This window comes from Sitophilus oryzae, unplaced genomic scaffold (genome assembly GCF_002938485.1).
Source record: "Sitophilus oryzae breed Bouriz unplaced genomic scaffold, Soryzae_2.0 scaffold_1274_pilon_pilon, whole genome shotgun sequence".
Lineage (NCBI taxonomy): Eukaryota > Metazoa > Arthropoda > Insecta > Coleoptera > Curculionidae > Sitophilus > Sitophilus oryzae.
This window is the reverse complement of record NW_022145920.1, coordinates 4,952,679-4,972,978: the sequence shown is the minus strand read 5'-3', so window position 1 is coordinate 4,972,978 and position 20,300 is coordinate 4,952,679. Positions and strand designations below refer to the sequence as shown.

Genomic DNA, 20,300 nt, shown 5'->3' with positions numbered 1-20,300 from the left:
TGCCTATGGTAGCAGATCACCACTAGTTTCCATTAGAGGCAACATGAGAGCAGGAAGGCTACATCCTAGAAGTACTCAAACCATATGCGATTCCATACTATCACACCTTCCAAAACGCTATTTTTTAGCAAAATAAAGCCAGACCGCATGTTGCCAGAGAAACAATAGCCTTCATGGGTCGACAACACATCAGCCGTTTCCCTTTGTCTTCAAGATCACCTGGTTTCTCTCCTATTGAACATGTTTGAGACATGATTGGTCGCAGGCTGTCTAGGTTGAGTTTCTCATGAAGTTTAGATTGAAAATTCAGAATCAAACACCTCAAAAAGGAATCACCTTCCTTCTCAGAAGCGAGCCTAGGCGTTTCAATGACTTTTTATATCGCGAGTCGTCAACACACAATCGAACCAATTTTTCGTATGAAGAAGAAGTTGTGAAATGAAGTTTAACTTTTAATCACTTATTGAGTAAGAGGCTCTGAAAATGTATACGAAAAATGATTTAATTGGATATGGGTGTTTACCTTTGTTTACCTAGATATTCAGATATTTCAAAATAAAATACTAAGAAGCATAGATGGTGCTCCTTGGTACATTACACTAGGGTTGCCAACTTTCACAGGCGAAACATTTCTTGAAACATCGCCCAAATGTCTAGTATTTACCAAAAAGTTATGTCAACGGTATGCGATTGATGGTCTTTCTTACTTTCTTAAAAATTTTATTCTCAAAACATGTAAATAAAACAAATTTTTTTTTTAACAAAATTTTCAACAATTTTTTTTTCAAAACATAAGCTAACAGTAAATAAACATAAAATAATTAAACATGTTTATCGCTTCCACAAATATTTCTTGTATATAAATATTTCTTCATTTTCTTTTCTGTACAAACGAGTGGGAGTAGCGAAAGACACAGATTAACAATTTTTTAAAACATTGTGGCTATAGACGAATATTTTTGATTTTAGATTTTGAGTTTGGTATGTAAAAAAGAGGACTTTTTCAATGCGCAAGAGAAAAGAGTACAGTGAAATCAAAAAGAAGACTATCCTCTGGAATAGAGGACGGTTGGCAACACTATATTACACACAGGAAGCGTTTGAAGCTCAGTGAGAATAATCTAGTGATTGCTCTCCACGGAAATCGAGGAGTTTGCTGTTAACGATGGAAGGAAACTTCACTAAGATGGCTTCCTTCTTATTTCTCAACAACAGTTCTATCAGCAGAAGACTAAAAAGATAAAGACTTGTCTAGTTATAGATTATCTTTACTATTTTGCTGCGGAAAATATAAAAAAATATTTGGTTTTATTATAGCTTTTCATCACTTATTGAAAAACTGAAACCAAATTTAGATTTATACGACCTAATTAACTATATTTATTTCTAATCACACGTTTCACACTGTCAGTAATTGAAGATATTAACATGTATTTTCTCGAGTTTGCTTTATTCTGTGTGCCAAACTTATATTAACAGTTGACGCTAACGAAAACAACAACAAATATAAAAATCAAGTGCCCGAAAATAATAACAACTTTTCCCCATATTCGCCCGACCGTTTGTGACTGTTTCCGATCTCTTCTCTTCGCGCATTCCTATTGGTCCTTTCGAGCGCCGCCGTCACGAGGCCGCATTTCAAATCTTTTCGCACCAGACAGTCCGCTGCGAGCTTTTGTCGTGTTGGTATGGATAGAGCTTAACGCAGTAAAAGCTCGTAAACTTTCCGATATAGTTACGTGCGTTTTAAAAATAAACACTGTACAATTTTTTTAAGTTAGTTTTGTTTGTTCTTTTAATTCTCTAGGACTGTTTTCATGTCGAAACCGTAGTGACACACATTTTTGGTCGGTTGTTTGTGTTTCGTTTTCTCGTCAATCGGGGACGAAAAAACCTGTTTTCGAGTGTATGTGATGTTTTAGAGTACTGCCCAATGTGTTTTCGGATGCTGTCAACGAGTACTACTATTTCGCGCGTTGACTGCACCATGATCACCGGACACTAAGTCCGGCGATCTAGACGGACGCAAGACGGCACCAGGAGCCTCGATGAGGACATTGTCGGAAAACGACAGGAATACCATCCCCAGGGGGTGGGTAAGGCAGGCAGTTATGGGGGTGTTGCGATGGAAGGATGCCCCCGCCGGAAGGGGAGACACATTGGGAAAAGGCATGACTTTACAGGTACATGTTGTTATAATTGTAAACTATCAAAATGTAGCATATATTCTATTGAGATTTCGGAAACGGTAAGAGATACGGAGTGGCTTAAATTGGGACCAAGTTACCTGTTAGTGAACCCAATGGTACCTTATCCGTTTAGAATTGAAAATTTCATTTCCGGAAATTTGGCTGAAAAACTAAATTTAACTGAAACTGAGTTTATTTTGACCAAAACTTTTTTTAGTTTCATTCTTTGGTGACGTAAAAATTCACTTACAACGTTTTGTTTTGCTGGAACCATCATGAACTTTATTTTTCTAAATACTGATATGGGTTGATGATCTCCCGAATGCAATGATGTATCGCACTTACCCAAAAAAGGTTGCTTATTTTTTTACAGGGACGTATACCCATCTCTCTCCCAAACATTGTCCCATTTCTTAATTATACATTTCTTGGGAAAGTGGGCTACATCATTTTATTTGGAAGGGCATAAGCCTAATTAAAGAAGAAAATAAAAAATCCAGGTTCTTATTTAAAAAAAGGAAACTGCAGGTCGCACAACGCTCAATGGAACGAAATATGCTGAGAATAACCAAGAAAGACCGTAAAAGAATACAGTGGATACGACAAAAGACTCAGGTAATAGATGTCATCCACAGAATCAAAACCCTCAAGGGGCAATGGGCAGGACACCTTGCAAGATGGGCCACAAAAATTACAACATGGTACCCACAAGGAATTAAGAGACCTAGAAGAAGACCGAACCATGATGAGATGGGACCATGATATTAGAAAATTAGCAGGGTTAACTTGGGTCCGCATAGCCAACAATAGAAAACAGTGGACCCAACTACAAAGAGACTATCTAATTGTGTGAGGGCGGCTACACTTTTGGCTTTTTTGGAAATGGTTGAAAAAACTGAAAATGATTGTGATTTAAAAAAAATAAATTTGATGATGGTTCCAGAAAAACAAAACATCTTAAGTTATTTTTCCAAAGGCCAAACGATGAAGTTAAGAGAAACTTTTGTAGCTTTCAAAATAAACTCGTAAAAAATATAAACGATCCAAATTTCCATTTTAGAGAAAAATAAAATATAAAACTAGTTGACTTTAGGGACTCTTTAGGTGATATCATTTCGTTTTCATTCTTTGATAGATAGTTATTATTAATTTTGATTAACGTCATGTTTTTGCTGTCTCAAAAATTTCAAAGAAATTAAATTTATGATCACCTTTTCCGTAACATTGAACTAAATAAATTAATAATAAAGATATTAATAAGTAAGGTATAATAATAAAATCGTGCATTAAACTAATTCTATTATTATTTACAACAAACTTTGACCACCCAGGTTCACACGCATTATCATGCATTGGTAACATTGTGAAAGGAAATTCCCAACGTACGCATTAAATTTTCAGGATTTCCTGCATGGTATCCATATGTTTATGACAATAGAGCCAACTCGCTTAGCAGCAGGAATAATTTAGTGTCAGAAGAGGATTTCTAATAAATTAATTTAGTTCTTAAACACTTTCTTGTACGGTATATTTATGAGCATCAAAATATGAGATAGTGTTGCTCCAGTCATATTAAAATTATTATGATAATCAATTATTATAGAAGATCACCACACTGTCTTTAAACGCAAAAATATAAACGCTAAAAAATATACAAAAACGCTAAAATCAAATAAGCAAAAACTCATTTAACTATACTAACTATAATGAAGTGATATAGAGAAATTAACAAAAAATTGGCGCATCTTAAATGAGTTTCTTATTTGATTTTAGCGTTTTTGTCCAAATAAAGTTCAAACCTTCGTTTAAAAATATATATATAGCAAGGCAAATAAGCAGAATTTACTCAATTTATTAATATATATATATATATATATATATATATATTAATAATATATATATATATATATATATATATATATATATATATATATATATATATTGATATATATATATATATATATATATATATATATATATATATATATATATATATATATATATATATATATATATATATATATATATATATATATATATATATATATATATATATATATATATATATATATATATATATATATATATATATATATATATATATATATATATATATATATATATATATATATATATATGTTACGGTTAAGGTCCGATATTCGGTTAATATCGACATTACCCTGTTAATCTCGAGAATAACAAAAAATAAAACAACCAAAAACCAAACCAAACCCAAACGTTAACCTGTTAATGTCGACATTAACCGGACATCGGACTTTAACCGTAACATATACATAAACTTTGAGAAATGAAAATGTTATTACTATATTTGGTGTTTTCCATTATTTTCATGATTAAAATCCCTCCTTCCTTTAAAGATATAATCTATTATGATATAAAAGCAATGGAGAAAAATGTATAGCTGTATTTTTTCGAGAGTTAGTTAAATTTTTATACCTTACTGCTCCAACAACAGCTCTTAAAGTACGGGCATATATAAAGACTTTTTACCATTATACCAAAGTGGCTTATGTATGTAGGTCTCGCTATTTCAAACATTTCAGCCTTCTTTTTGGATTGCGCACTTCATGTTTAGCAAAGAAAACAAGCAAAAAATGACTCAAGGTATTTAGAAATGCATACAATAAATTTCAAAAGGTATTTTCGGAAAATTGCATTGAAACTTTTAATTATTTTTTTTCGTATACAAACTCATATTGGATTCTTTCTACTTTTGTCAATCTTTGAAATAATATACCACATAGACATAATAAACCACAAGTGCTAAAGGCGTAACAAAGTTTCATTTTTATAACCAAATATTTTTGTGAAATTGTGCAAAATTTTGCTCCATCAGTTTTTAAGATATTTTTTTCATTATGAATTATATTTGATTATATTTTCCGTTCCTAAGATTTTCGTTAAGGTAGTTTTTCACTAAAAAAAACACATCGAATAATAGCAAACAGTGTTTTATGCAAAAGTGCAACAAGTATTTGTAATTATATAATATAATAAGGATTTTAAAGAATCTTACACATGACCCAAATATGTCATACAATTTTCATTTTTATTGCACTTCTCTCAGATTTATTATGCCACAAAGAAAAAGATTTCGAAAGCATCTTCAAAAATATAATGCTGTTATATGAATAAATGCTGTTTGATAAAAAAGGACATGGCATGAATAGAAAAGGATGACGTCGATTTCGCTTTAAAATGTTTTGTTCATTTTTATTTGTCTGCGTGTATTTAATAGACGTGTTTGGCTTTATGTTAATTGTAGGTACTCAGTTAATCTAAACAACATTATTAAACTGCTGATAAAACATAAACAGTCATTGCAGACACATCGACGCGATTTAAACAGCCGTGTATTCAATATTTGACATAGTTTTATCGGTGATGCGATTGATTTAAATTCTAGTTTAATAATATTCGCAGAGCTAAAAATATTTTCATTAGTTTAAACAAACGTATATTTTTATTCCTAACTTGAAGGTTGGCTATTTGATTTGACATTTTAAACATACGGAATAAGAATAAATAATTTTCGTATTAATAGTCTGGTTAATCACTTAAATAAATATTTTTTTCTATGTGGTTATTATAACTGTGTAACAACCGGGCGGCTTTTTTTCTATTGAAAAGATTTACGTCAGACTTATTACTGTTTTTATTATTAAATAGCTATTTTTAGATGAAATATAAATTTTTAACTATAAATGAGGTGATTAGTAAGCTATTTGCAAGCAAGTTCTCTTTTTTTACCGGTATAAAGTCATGTTTAATTGATAATTTACGTGGATTGTAACTTTGAACTCAGTAATTACAATAGTTATAATTATTGTTAATAATAAACCACTAATGTGTTTGGAAAAAAGTTTCTATATCAAACGGTAACATACCAACAGTAAAATTTTAATTACACTAACAGTTTTCTCGTATTTTTAAGTTTTTTGGTAAATTATGTTGATCTTGAAACTCCACTATGAAAAATACAACTGGTAGTCTGGCACATCTCTCACTCAGAGAAAAATCTATAGAATGATCACTAGGTTTTTCATAAATTACTTAAAATTAGCTTGTCTAAAATTGTATAAATTTGGCATGTGTATTCAACATACCCAGAGCCTTAAAAAACCTATTTATGACAATATTTAGATAGTTAATTAAATTAATAAAAGTTGCATGCGATTTGCTAGGTCTGACACATCTCTCACTCTTAACATAAACCGAATCATACACAGAATTAATTGTTATTTCATAAATTGATAGCTTATTGATATTATAATCTGATAACATCAGAAGTGGGATTTAAATCCACATATCAAAATCATAGATTCTTACTAATAAAGATCTTAATCCGATATATAATAAAAAAATCTTATCCGGTAGTCAAGCAGCCTAAACGCGATCAACTCAGTAACCATCAATTCGAAGTTGGTCAAAGAATGCCTAGAGAAGCTCAACAAATTAGGCAAGGAAAATAAAGTCCTCCTACTCCCCAAGGTATAGAAGGCAATGAAAAAGCAAATGATCTAGCTAGAAAAGGAGCGAACACTCCACTAACTGGACCAGAACCGTTCTGTTTTCCAAGCGGGAACCAACTGAAAGCGGAACTGAAGACCCTAGAAGACTCCATCCGTAACCTGAAATGGGTGTCCTCCAACGGTCTAAGACACTCGAAAAGTTCCTCAGAACTTACAACCAAGAAAAATCAGAGATTTTGCTTCATTTAAGTAAAAACAATCTTCGGATTGTTACGGGGTTTCTAACAGGACATTGTCTCCTCAACGAACACCTCAGTAGGCTGAAGCTGAGAAACAACGGCGAATGCAGATTCTGGAAAATGGAATCTCAAACCAAACCAGAACACCTTATCACTGAATGCGCCGAGACGACGACCGTTCGTGCCATAAACTTTGTTACGGCTGATGTCGAGGATGGAGAGCTGACCTTTGTGGAGCCGTCTCAGATACTGGCTTTTATTAAAGCCCTGAGCCTAATGGATGTGTTTTTTTTAAACTAGGCGACTAAATGGAAGAATAATATCAAAAACCACTTCACCTGTTCTCATTCCTTTTAATTTTTTGCTCAAATCTAATTTTCATTCCGAAAGAGAACGATATTTTCTTTTTTCGGTTAATTAGCATTTTTACCTTACATAGGAAAGCTCTTTAAAATATTCATAAATAATTTAAAGCAAAAAACTAGTTGAAACTTTATAGCTCTAAAATGAGTTGGAAGCTCTATTACTTAAATAGTTCGAACTTTTCCGAATAAAATATTAACTCTATGGCGAACTTTTTAAGTACTCCCACAGTTCTTTTTTATTGGTAGTGGATAGCCGGAACTTTTTACACAGTAAGAAATTTCATTTTGTTTTATTAAGAGTCTATTATTAGTCTATTACGCTGTACTTTCGGGTTGTTCTCAGGGGTCGGGTAAAGCGGGTGTGTGGCCGAAGGAAATATATATTATATTTCAGAAATCTGCCTAAGGCTTAGCCCGATCCTGTCGTGTTAAACCACACCTAAAATTCCAAACACACGTGCTTTAATTAAGGCTTGATTAAGGTTTGCAGAGCTTCACCATTTGCCATAAAATAGCGAGCAATTTGCCACAAAACCATATAAATTATATATCACTGTAATCACAGAACTTCAATCTATTTCCGTATTGCAACGGAATTTGAAATTATGGCTTTATTTTCGAGAAAATTTAGTCCAAAGATAAGGAATATTTTTTTGATGTTTGACCATCAAAATCTTAAAAATAAAGAAGTTGTCTAAAAATGTGCTACAATATGGATATAGTATAATCCTTTATCTTTAATTTCCTTCTTCATTTGTTTAAAAATACCTTGCCAGTAAGTACATAAAACGTTAAATGGGGGAGGGGGGGGGGCGAACGCTTATTTTGCTACTTTTTCGGACTATATAGTGAAATGGACTCTTAAGCTTTATTTATACCTAGCAACTTTCAATTAATTCTCTATTAATCAAAATTTTTATCGAAAATTTAATTAATAATATTAATTTGCTGTTTATTTTTTTAAATATATAGGTTTCGAAATTGTTTACGTTTTATGTTATTCTTGGCCTTTCTCGTTGTAAATAATTGTTGTTCTTGATCACTTTCATCATTACGTCGTGGGCTACTTCCTGGAGAGTAAACCGTTGACACGATATTAAACATGGCGATAATTAATGACGTTATACTATTGTAAACGGTGATTTTCCATCGCCATGCGTACAACAATATCTGAATTAATTATGCATTGTTTTTATTGCAGGCTTGATTGTTATAATACGAACAACGAATTATTTTTAGCGCGAAGCAGGTACGATTGCTCTCGTTCTAAGAATTTAAACTATCGAAAATAGTGTTTACTAATTTTATATTTTAAGTGTACGTTTAGTATACTCGTTGTAGTATATACAATAGTTTGTTGGTGATAGGACCTGGATGGTATAATAATCTACTTGGCTATAATATAGTCTCTGTACCCATTCTCTAATATTAAGAATTAAACTATACGTCAACCTTCCATACCTGCCGCTGATCCATAGTTTATTTTTGTTTTCAGTTTTCATAGTTCCTTGGTAGGTTTCAACTCGTTTTTGAACCAAGATATGCATTGGGGGTATACCAGTTATAACACGAACAGCCTCTGCAGAAATGGTTCTGTAGGCACTGCTGACTCTTATGGCCGCCGTACGCTGTATACTGCTTATTTTCTGTCTATATTTATTATTTTTCCATTGTCTTCTACCATATATGTGCAGCATACAGAAGTTGGGAGTGAATGACTCCCACTAGAACCCTCCTTTTAGAAGCTCTTGGTCCAGCGGCATTTGGAAGTAGGCGCGACAGTACAACTAATGTTTTGCTTACTTTGGTTATAGTTTTATCAATGTGTCAAATTTTTTCTTGGTATTGTGCCAGCTCATAGAGACTCGGTTTTGCTGGGTTTAATTTCTCTATTTTTCAGGTTAAAATATTTTTCAGATATTTTCCTTTTGGTTGTCAACAAAATTGACCCCGATTTGTGTGGGGCTAAATGAAGTCTATTTTTTTTCATCCCATTTAAAATTCTAATCAAACTAGTATTGGCAGTGTTCATCAGTTTTTGCAACAACCACCATAGCCAGGTCGTCCGCAAATCCAATTAGTTTGGTACCTTCAGCCATTTTTGATTCAAATAGGTCGTCGTATAAAATATTCCACAAGGTGGAACCCAGTATCGAGCCCTCTGGTACCCCACTATTAATCTTCGCAACTTTAACCTGATTATCTGCTTCTAGTATCAACTTCTTATCGGATAGATGTGAGGCTATAAGCCAGATTAATCTATTATCGATGCCTTTTTTTAATCTGTCGAAAATAATTTGCCAGGATGCGCTATTAAATGCGTTTCTTACCTTTAGAATGTTTCATTCCCACAATAACTTGTTTTTATTACTCTTCAAAAAATCGAAATACAACATTTTTTGAAATAATAACTTTTTATTTTGAAAAAAAAATTTAATTGTTATATTTTTTTGTAATTTATCGCAACTTGGAAAAGCATAAAATTTTAACTTTATGCCATTCTACCAAACTGTTGTGTTTTTATACGGATAGAGACAATGAGTCCAACGGTTTCCTCTATTGTTTTTAGCGTTTTAATTGTTTTGCCAGGCTCCCCATAGCTTTATCAAAGTGGGTTAGCGTTCCGATCATAAACGACGTGGAAGTTGATTGTTGATGAGAACAATAACGTGGTTTATTCGAAAAAAAGAAAGCTACAAAATATTCAAGTTCGTGAAAGAAATAGAATTAATTAATGGTCTTATGATCGGGACCTACTGTTTAGTATAAAGACGAGTTGAAAAGTTTCTTTATTTAATTATTAGATACAATGATATGAATTTAATGTTAAAACTTATTTATGCTTTGTTGCCTACAGTAGGGCTTTTGTTTGTGTAAAGTGGAAGAAGCTGTGGCTAATGTATAAATAAAAAATTGGTCAAGTGCGAGTCGGACTCGCGCACGAAGGATTCCGTACCATTCATTATCTATACAACATTAGACACTATATTATTATAAACTTTTTTTTTCCGACTCAACTGAAATTTTGAATGCGCGTATAAATAATTTAAAAAAAAGTGAAGAAACACATTACTAAAAATTGTATTAATCAATAATAAATAAGTAAAACGTAAAAATATGTAGAAATTAAAAAAAACGATTAAAAAAAGTCGCCTTGACTAGGATTCGAACCTGCCTTACTACGGCTCCAACGTCATAGCAGCGTAAAGGTGCGTATTCATTATCCGCACGAACGAACGAACGAACGAACGAATGTACGCTAGTGGTATGGACGGGGACCGCACGATAGGACCGCACGAGAAGACCGGAGGCATTTGTTGGCGAACGCCTTTGATGTACCGACTCGAAACGGATGGTCGAGCGAACGAACGAACGAACGGCCGCATGCGTTCGGTCTCCGTCTAAATATACTCTGTTTTTTTTCTCAGGTAAGATTTCGACAGACAATGACAGAAGAAAAGCAGATGACTTCCCATACCAATCTATTTATTTTACTAAAAAAGTTTCTAATAATTTTTAAGTTATCTATGGATGGGTTTAAATATAAATCCGTCATACGTCGTGTCTTCTTGTTTTTAACCAGTTTTATTGGTTTATTTAAAAAATGACAGATCGTATTTCAATTTTATTGGTTTGACGGAACGATGAACGACAAACGGACGCCGATGCGTATGAACTCGCCTTTAGATTTTTGTCATTTTTGACGCTTGTCAAAGTCTTGCCAAATTATTGGTTATAATTTTGTGTCAACTTTTGTTAAATACCCTGCATTTTGAAAGATGATGCATTTTGATTCGTATTATTACGTGTGTTTTGTGTCTTTTGAAGTCAAGTGGAGGAAAAATCGAGTGAAAATTAACTGTAGGCCCAGAGCACAGTTTATGGTTAATACACGCTGCCCAGGCAGAAAGTCTTATACACCAATGAAGTTGCCATCGATAAAGTTTGTATACCATTTCGTCGTAGATAAGTGCATTTCGTATATAAGGATCAAACTAAACACATACTAAAAACTGGAGTAGCTGTAAAATATCGACATCACACGATAGGTAAATAATGGATTTTAGTACTGGTGCAGAAAAATAATGTCAAAAGGTACTGGTTTAAAAAAATTAAGATTAAAGGTAATTAATCCACCTTTAAGGTATAAAATTTGGTAGGTGTTATTATTAATAAAATAGTTGTTGTATTTACCTATGTTGTTTTATTTATACCTGTGGAATATTACAAATTTGTATTTGTACATAAGTTATATTGATAAATATAATCATAAATGCGGGTAGTTTCATAAAGCTTGAAAGTAAATAATAGTTATTTTTTATATTTTTTTGGTATGTAGTGCCTTGTTCTTGTTTGTTTTGTATTAACACATACCGTTTTTATTAAATAAAATAACTCGATTACATTTTTTCAGTTTTATACAATTTTGAAGTAATCACTTGTCATCTTGTCAATCAAATTTTAAATATATCGCCACAGATATCGCTATGCGTTCCAGTTGTACCAACTTATTTCTTTGTAAAATAAAATAAACTAGTTTGAAATTAAAATGACAGACACATCTATCACTGTCAAGGATCTTCTCGTTGGACAGACTATATACCGCACTTTCATTCGTTCGTTCGTTCGTTCGGATAATGAATACGCACCTTAAAGTCCTAACGCTTTAACCACGCGGCCACCGAGGACTTGAAAGATTCTATGTAAAATTCTTACTTAAAAGATAATGTTTAGTAAAAGTACTTTTTTATTTATAAACATTTATTTAATTCTGTTTTTAGTATTTGTTCTTATAGCGGCAACATAGATACATTATCTGTGAAAATTCCAACTGTCTAGCTATAACGGTTCATAAGATGGACTTTTGTGACAGACGAACGGACGGACGGACAGCGAAGTCTTAGTAATAGGGTTCCTGTTTTTACCCCTTGGGTACGGAACCCTAAAAAATAAATAATGGGATACCTAGTAATGTAAAGGGTAATATTACCGCGGTAATATTGCCGGTAATTATGGTAATATTGCTTAATATTACCGCAAGATCGGTAACATTGGAAATACTGCTTTTTTCCGCTCTACTTTTTTCATTTGCCCAGCTTTAAAATAAGTATGTTGGCTGTAGACACTTTTTGACTAAGTTTACCATCGTCAACAGTCGCAATCAAAAAAACATTTAGTGCTTATGATTTTTTTGTGGAGAATGGCCAACAATAACCTAAACTAAACACCAGGGCAGAGAGAGTTCATAGAGGGCAAAAAGTTCATAGTAGATTGTTCTATGAACTTTTTCGCCTGTTTTCATTTTTTGTTTCTCTATGTTTCGTATGAAAATTTGGAAAAGTATAAACGGGATTAATCATTTTATTGCTTTTACAGCATCCATTCGGAATGTTTATTCAATCGAGTTAAATAATTAAAATCCTTTGTTGGTTAATAAAAAAATCATCAAAATCTTTCTCAAAAAAGAAATGTCGAATAAAAGATACCTTTAATGGCCACATAAAGTCGGTTTTACGGACATGTTATAAAATTAAGTCCGAATGTATAAAAAATTACTCCCAGTTTTATTGCAGAAAAATATTTAACCTTAATACTCTGATTTCCCAGAACTTTTTCATATCCATACTAGGAAAAAGCTCTTTAAAAAAGGAATATGTTGGTGAAAAAATATGAATATTAAACTTTTAATTAAAAGAATTAGTGATTTAAAGAAAAAAAATATTTCGTAATTTTTTTTATAATTTAGAATAAACAGAGACAAATTTCTCCATAGGCCCTTGTTCGTCCACAGATTTGCTTAACCAACAAGACATTACGTTTTTTAATCTCATCCGTTCATTGTCATGGAGATCAACAACGAAGAAGCATGTTAAATTTTCCGACAAACTAAAATTATAACACGGTTGATCGCTGAAGTTTTGATAAACTAAAATTCATACTCAAATAGTTGGAAATTAACATTATTATAACATGAAGTAACCTAATGAAGTAAAATGGATGTAGCGCTAAATTTTCTTCTTCAATAGGACCAGTTAAGAAAATAATAATTCTATTATTATTATTTTTAAGTAGCACTCTATTAAAATCTCCTGTTTTAAAATAGTTTTATTGCAATAATTTACTTATCATGATAACTGATGATAACCTTAGGAATTTGACAAGCAAAGTCTGTTAGACTTATGAAATTTGAAAACTTGTCATAGTAACGATTTTATGAAATGAAACTATTTTTTTCAAAAAAAAACGTCCAATCTGTCATCGACTGTAAACCACCATAATATATTTATGTTTGGTTCTTTGTTATTATTATTTCTATATGTGTGTATTAATATATACTGTCTTTGTTTCAGGTTAGTATGGCAGTAAGTTCACAAAAAAATCGGCAAATGGTTCCAACCGACCTACATTTTTAATACTTCAGTCTTTGGTTGAGTGAGATAGGTGAGTTATCTAGTAGGTAGGTAGTTAATGGCCAACTATTGAAGCACTGTAATTTATCACTATTACTGTGTTTATTATCCTCCTATAGTATATATGCCTATTTAATTTTTTGATTATGGAATGCTTACTTACTGCCATTACTCGCTGACGAGTATTTGACACGCATCAGAAGATGGTTACGCAAGGCGTTTTCTTTCATGAGCTTTCTGTGACTGAAAAGCCCGATACGTGATGTTATCTCTCTACCCTCTACTGCACTCCGGACATTCAAAAATCTCATTACTTTATTAGGATTATTTCATTAGGTGCTCATTATGGAATGAGCACTTTGTTTACTCACTTGATTCTTCGAACTGCTTGAATCCATTTTTGCTTTTGATCAAATCGGTGTGAGAAGCTGTGAAGTTCGGGAGAGTTGAATATCCGGAAAAGTTCGAAAGCTGAGTTATTGAATGTTATTATACCCAACAATGCCCTAATTATCAATTTTCAATTAATTTTTACAACCCGAAACAGCAACCAAACTTCGTACCTGTACCTACGATTGTTTTTACCTGTTTATTTTGTATCTATCTAACATCAAAAATGTGTATTTTTGTATGCCATAAAATGTAGTTTTATTTTTATAACAGCACCTAATCGCTGAACTTAGGTTGGTAAAAACAATAACACATGAAATCTGGTAAAATAAGGGCGGTATTTTTGATTTTTAAAAAAGTTTTTACAAAACAAGAGTTTTGTAAAATCTTTTTTAAAAAACAAAAAAGAGTTTTGGTATGTTAGTATATGTCATAAATTAGGATTAATTGTCGTATTCAATTGTTTTCGGTCACTTCCTGTTTCACCGGAAATGACTACAACTTTTGATTTTTAAATGGTATCCTGGGTATTTTTTTTTATTTTATTCGATAGAAAATAAAACTCTGAATAGAATGACATATCATATGTCAACTTTTGACATTTTCGCATATGGTTTATTTGAAATGATAACTTGCGGTTCGTAACGAAAATTTGACTCGAAATACCAAGAGTGTGGTATCAAATTATTCGTAAAAAATGTTTTTTCCAAGTATGCTAATGAACTCGTTCCTTTTGAAAAAATTGAGATATGATTGAAAATACGATTTTAGCATTCTCTAACTGGCCAGGACAAGAGCAAGAGACTAAAAACATTGTACGATCAAATCTGTTTTTTCAATGCTCTTTGATTAAGAATTAGTGTTTTTAACATAGCCATGGCAATCTAGATTGAATTTTAAAATACGATTTTTTATTAAGCGAGAATGTCAAAGGTTGACATATGATATGTCATTCTATTCACAATGTCATTTCCTATCAAATACAGTAAAAAACTGCTGATGGTGTCATTTAAAAATCAAAAGTTGTAGTCATTTCCGGTGAAACAGGAAGTGACCAAAAACAATTGAATATGTCAATCAATCCTAATTTTTGTCATATACTAATATACCCAATCTCGTTTTTTTATCTGAAAAAATAAAACGCACCCGGTGTAAGTACCAAATACCGCCGTACCTGAAACATTTAGCTCGTTGTTTGGCGGTATTCATGTTAATAAATATGTACCTAAAACCGTCTAACAGGCGGTCTTCCGTTCGTCAATTGTCTATTCCGCCTGCGGTAATTTGGCCAGTTTAATGTTTTAAATCGGTGTTTTATAAATTCGGTGAATCACTTTTTCCCAGTTCGATGCGATTCATTTAATTTCTTTTTTTGTTCAAATAATTGAAAACTATAAAACTTTGCATTCACGGTGAGACTTCCTCTCTGTTACAACCAAAGAGAGGCATAATTGAAAATCAATCGCTTTTTAAACCCGATTCTAAATGTTGGGTCATTATTTTCCCTGTCTAGTTTTAATAGGTTTCGCAAGTAGATGCACACATAGCTGTTCAAATGGATTTTTATATCGAATTAACAGATTCAGAAGAGAAAGCTTATATGGTTGCGTCAGTTTGTCGGTTAGCATTGATATATGCATATAGATAATAGTCAATCCTTATTTAGAAATAACATCTGCCAGTCTAATAAGGAGAATTATATTCTATGCGCTAATCATAAACTTGATATCTACTTTCTTGAGAGTTCATTATCATTAACACTCTTCAAGGAAATTACAAGCTTTTTTTCAATTTTAGAAACTCTATGTCTAGGGGCAAGTTAATGTGTACCACATTATAATTTTTAAGTACACGGGAAAACTTCATCACAGTTATTACGTAACAAAAATGCGTGTACCGACTTAGCTGGGCCGACTTATCAAAGTATACCATCCTGGACAGTCCATCTGCATGGTCTGTATTTTAATACATGCGACATAAATATATGTAAATGACCGTTTCACAGACAGAGAGACAAAATAAATACTGGCATACCGTGTTGCCGGTTTTTTACGTGTGTAAAAAATTTGGTAGAAAAAAATAACTTTTAAAAACTTTCATACTACTGAAATGAAGGGAAAAGGGGATAGACACAAAATTTTACTCAAAGTACATACTCCGCCGGAGTCGTTTCTGACATAGTAAATTAATAACATTACATGACTAAACCTAGGGGAAGTGGGTGAACTACTAGCTAGATGAGTTAACTCTAGCGGGAATACACTGCATAGGGTATGCAGATGACATAGACATGATTGCCCTGTGTGATATTATCCAAAGAGAGATGGTGCAGGACTGTCGGGCTCAGCATAAACTCAGACAAAACCGCGGTAATACCATTCACCAGAAAACAAAGTCAGAAAAACTTGAAAAGACTAGATGGAAAGGAAATACTGTATCACAGGAAGTCAAATATCTGGGAATAACCCTGGACAGTAAACTTCTCTGGAACAGACATATTAAGAACATTACCAGCAAAGCTACAAAGGCTCTCATGATATGCAGAAAGCTGGCGGGAAATAGATGAGATGGCGCTGCGCCCCTAACATTTTGCACTGGATATATACCATGATAGTAAGACTCATAATTACCTATGAAGCAGTTGCTCGGTACACAAGACTAGAGCAACATACAGCAAGGCAAAATCTATGCAAAGTAGATGAGACTGGCATGCATCTGCATCACGGGTGTCATGAGAACATGTCCAACAGCAGCAATGGAGGTCATCCTAGACCTAACACCACTGCACATTGTCGTCGGTAGTTATGCGACATTTATTGGAATGGTCATTGACCGAAACAGTATTTGGAGAATTTTCAGGTCAGGGGCTTGGAACACCCTCAAAAAGAAAATTCCACTTCTCCAACTCCCAGTGGATGACATACCAAAAATTTACAACTTTGACAAACACCTCACTGTAATATTGAGTAATAAAAAGGATTGGAAGAAAGAAAGGTTTGCTCAACATGTAAAAGATCATACCATGACTTATATAAATTGAACGTTAAAATTTTATTGAAATTATTAAACTTTGATTTGGAAAATATCTGTATATTTCACCAACAATTATAAACTTAGCTTTCACAGATCGTGGTCAGCATTGACAATTACTTCAAAGTAAACCGCCACAAAAAAAAAGAACTGGTATTGAATAAGCTATGATTATAGTATCATGAAATGTAGTTTTTTTCTGAATCATTTGTTGATAATTTCTGCGGTCACAGTTTATTATAAATCTAATTCTGGTATATTCAAAAAGTTACCAAATAAAATTAAAAACGTATACTAAAACTCATTAGTACATTTATTGTGTAACAAATTTTGAATAATTTTGGTCATATTGATTAGATTGTATACGTATTTTTAGCGCGAATTGACCTAGAATAACGAAACATTTTGAAACCGTGTGTAGGCAGACGTTTTACAGATAAATAAAAAAGTCAATGAATAATTTAATTGCAACTCTGTATTTATTATTAATTACTTGTTGAATTACATTGAAAAGACCTTGATCACGTTTTATATATAATTAATTATATTTATTATTACATTTAAATATTTAATAATATTTCTATAATACAAACAAATGCAGTAGCGAGAAAATTAGGTAGGTATTCATTAATTAAAGACATTTCGAGAATTAATTCAAATTGGACGCTTTTAAAGGCAAACACCTTTTTCTATAGGAAATAGACGAAAACTAATATCAGTGTCTGGGGCTCAATTTTTATCAAAAACTTGATGGTGAAAACCCCACGTCGATATCTGTTACCGTTTCGGAGTTACGGGGTGTGTCTCAAAAATGTGCATTTTTAACAAATCGCTGTAACTTTTTTGCTGGGAAAATTTTTTATTTTTGTGAAAACATTTCCAAAGCACCTTTTTACGTAGAATTTAATGGTTTAAATATAATTTTTTTAAATTAATAATTTAAGAATTATCAACAGAAAAGTTGATTTTTTTTATATGGGACACCCTGTACATTTAGAATTAACATAAACTTAAAGCATACAAATTCTTCATTATTATGTTAGTCGGTTATTTTCTAGGTAATATAACATCATTTTTAGGTATTGATCAAACAATCAATTGTTAAATGATTTGTAAAAAAATGTTAGTGTCGTCTTAATTAAATGTATTAACTAATAAAGATATATTTAAAATAAGTTTTTCACGGCTTCAAGTCAATATGTTAGTGAACTGAGTTTCGAACAACAAATTAAAGTCCATTTGTTTACAGCCAGACAGCAGACAGCAAACAATGTTGGAAATTAAATTGGACCAGATGCTTTTGTTGTATAGAAATCGGAACGACGAATGCTATGAAGGGATTATTATCTCTATATTCGGTTTAGTTAATAATAGCAAATTACAGTATTGATTGGTCCCTAAATAGGAAGAGCAGTATATAGGCTATAACGAGTACAGTAACATGGGCAATAAATTCCTTTGTTAATAACGAATATAATGGTTTTAGCGAAATAGTTTTTACTTCAAGACTTTGATTTATTACGTATAGTGATTATATTTTTCTTCAATACTTAAAGATTTTAAAAATTGTTAGAGAAAGAAGTTTGCAGATCGATTGGCAATGGACACACACCCATGGGACACAAGTCACAAAATAGATTAAAAAGATATAACGGCAAAAAAATGGGCACCTTAAAATTTTGATGTATTTTAAAATTTTGTATACAGGGTGAGTTTCCTACGATGTTCTCTATGGGCATCTCGGAAACTACTGGATATAGAGAGTCGGTTAAATGGGGAAAGAATTGCAGTTTTGTGGGGTCATAAATATGCGCCTTTCAGATTTTTGAAAAAGTTCATGGCTTACTAGATATTTCGAAAAAAAAACAAATTTTGGCTATTTTAAAAATTGTCCCTAATTCCATTACAATCTATTTTAGACAAAAAGTGTTCAGATAAAAGTTGTAGATAATCACAATCCTAATGAGTTTGTGTTCTCCGATTTTTCATAAAACCTGTCATTTTTGACATATGACACAAACATATGTTTTTTTAAATGGAAACGATAGTTGGCTATGACTTCATAAAAAGCGCCATTTTTAAGCTTTTCAGCAATATAAGCTATAATATGTTTCTTTCACAAAATTACTGAGTTATAGCCAATTCTTATCTTTCTTGACTAATTTCACTTAGTTAGCCATGGAAACAAGTTCAATCGTCGTTGCTCTCAGAAATGTGAAATTGTGTCACATCCAATCTTTGTAAATTAAAATAACCAAAATTGTAAATAAAAATTTTTCAAATGAAGAAAAGCGTGTAGGATTATTGGTTCAACTTTTCTTGGATATACAGGATACGTTGACCGGTGAAAGTTACTTACGTTTTTTAGAGAACGGTTTTTCCAGGGTGTTCAAATTTTGTTGTGATTTATAACTTATAAAAAGACAAAATATGTTATTAAACGGCTCTTTACAATTTAGATTACACAAACTAAAACTCAAAAAAATAATATCACTACGTACACTTTAAGTTATTTTAGAAAATGTTTAAAAAATCCGCAATTATTTTATTATTTATTATTTATTATTTAAACGTAACGTTCACCGGTCAACGTATCCTCGAAACTGTATAGGCAAGAAAAGTTGAAGCAATAATTCTACACGCTGTTCTTCATTTAAAAAACTCTTATTTACAATTTTTATTTATGTTAATTTACAAAGATTGGATGAGACAATTTCACATTTCTGAGAGCAACGACGCGACGATTGAACTTGTTTCCATGGCTAACTAAGTGAAATTAGTCAAGAACGATAAGAATTGATTATAACTCAGTAATTTTGTGAAAGAAACATATTATAGCTTATATCGTTGAAAATCTTAAATAACGGCGCTTTTTATGAAGTAATGGCCAACTATGGTTTCCATTTAAAAAAACATATGTTTGTGTCATATGTCAAAAATGACAGGCTTTAAAAAAAATCGGAGAAAACAATTACATTAGGGATGTGATTATCTACAACTTTTATCTGAAAACTTTTTGTCTAAAATAGATTATAATGGAATTAGGGACAATTTTTAAAATAGCCAAAATTTGTTTTTTTTCGAAATATCTAGTAAGCCATGAACTTTTTCGAAAATCTGAAAGGCGCATATTTATGACCCCACAAAACTGCAATTATATAGGTCTCGTCTCCATAAATAAGTA

The 20,300-nt window shown here is 32.0% G+C and overlaps 1 protein-coding gene across 2 annotated transcripts in view; it reads left to right on the top strand.

Moving 5' to 3' along the window:
* The window catches only part of LOC115874400 (rap1 GTPase-activating protein 1), a 409,062-nt gene that overhangs the window by 201,980 nt on the left and 186,782 nt on the right, over positions 1-20,300 (top strand). The window contains exon 1 of one of the 2 annotated variants that reach the window (XM_030889568.1): positions 1,662-2,183. The exons of the other annotated variant lie outside the window; for it this stretch is intronic. Coding sequence (XP_030745428.1) covers positions 2,049-2,183 — 135 coding nt within the window. The 5' untranslated portion in view covers positions 1,662-2,048. Of the gene's footprint in view, positions 1-1,661; positions 2,184-20,300 lie in introns of those variants that run through there. 2 annotated transcript variants of the gene reach the window in all.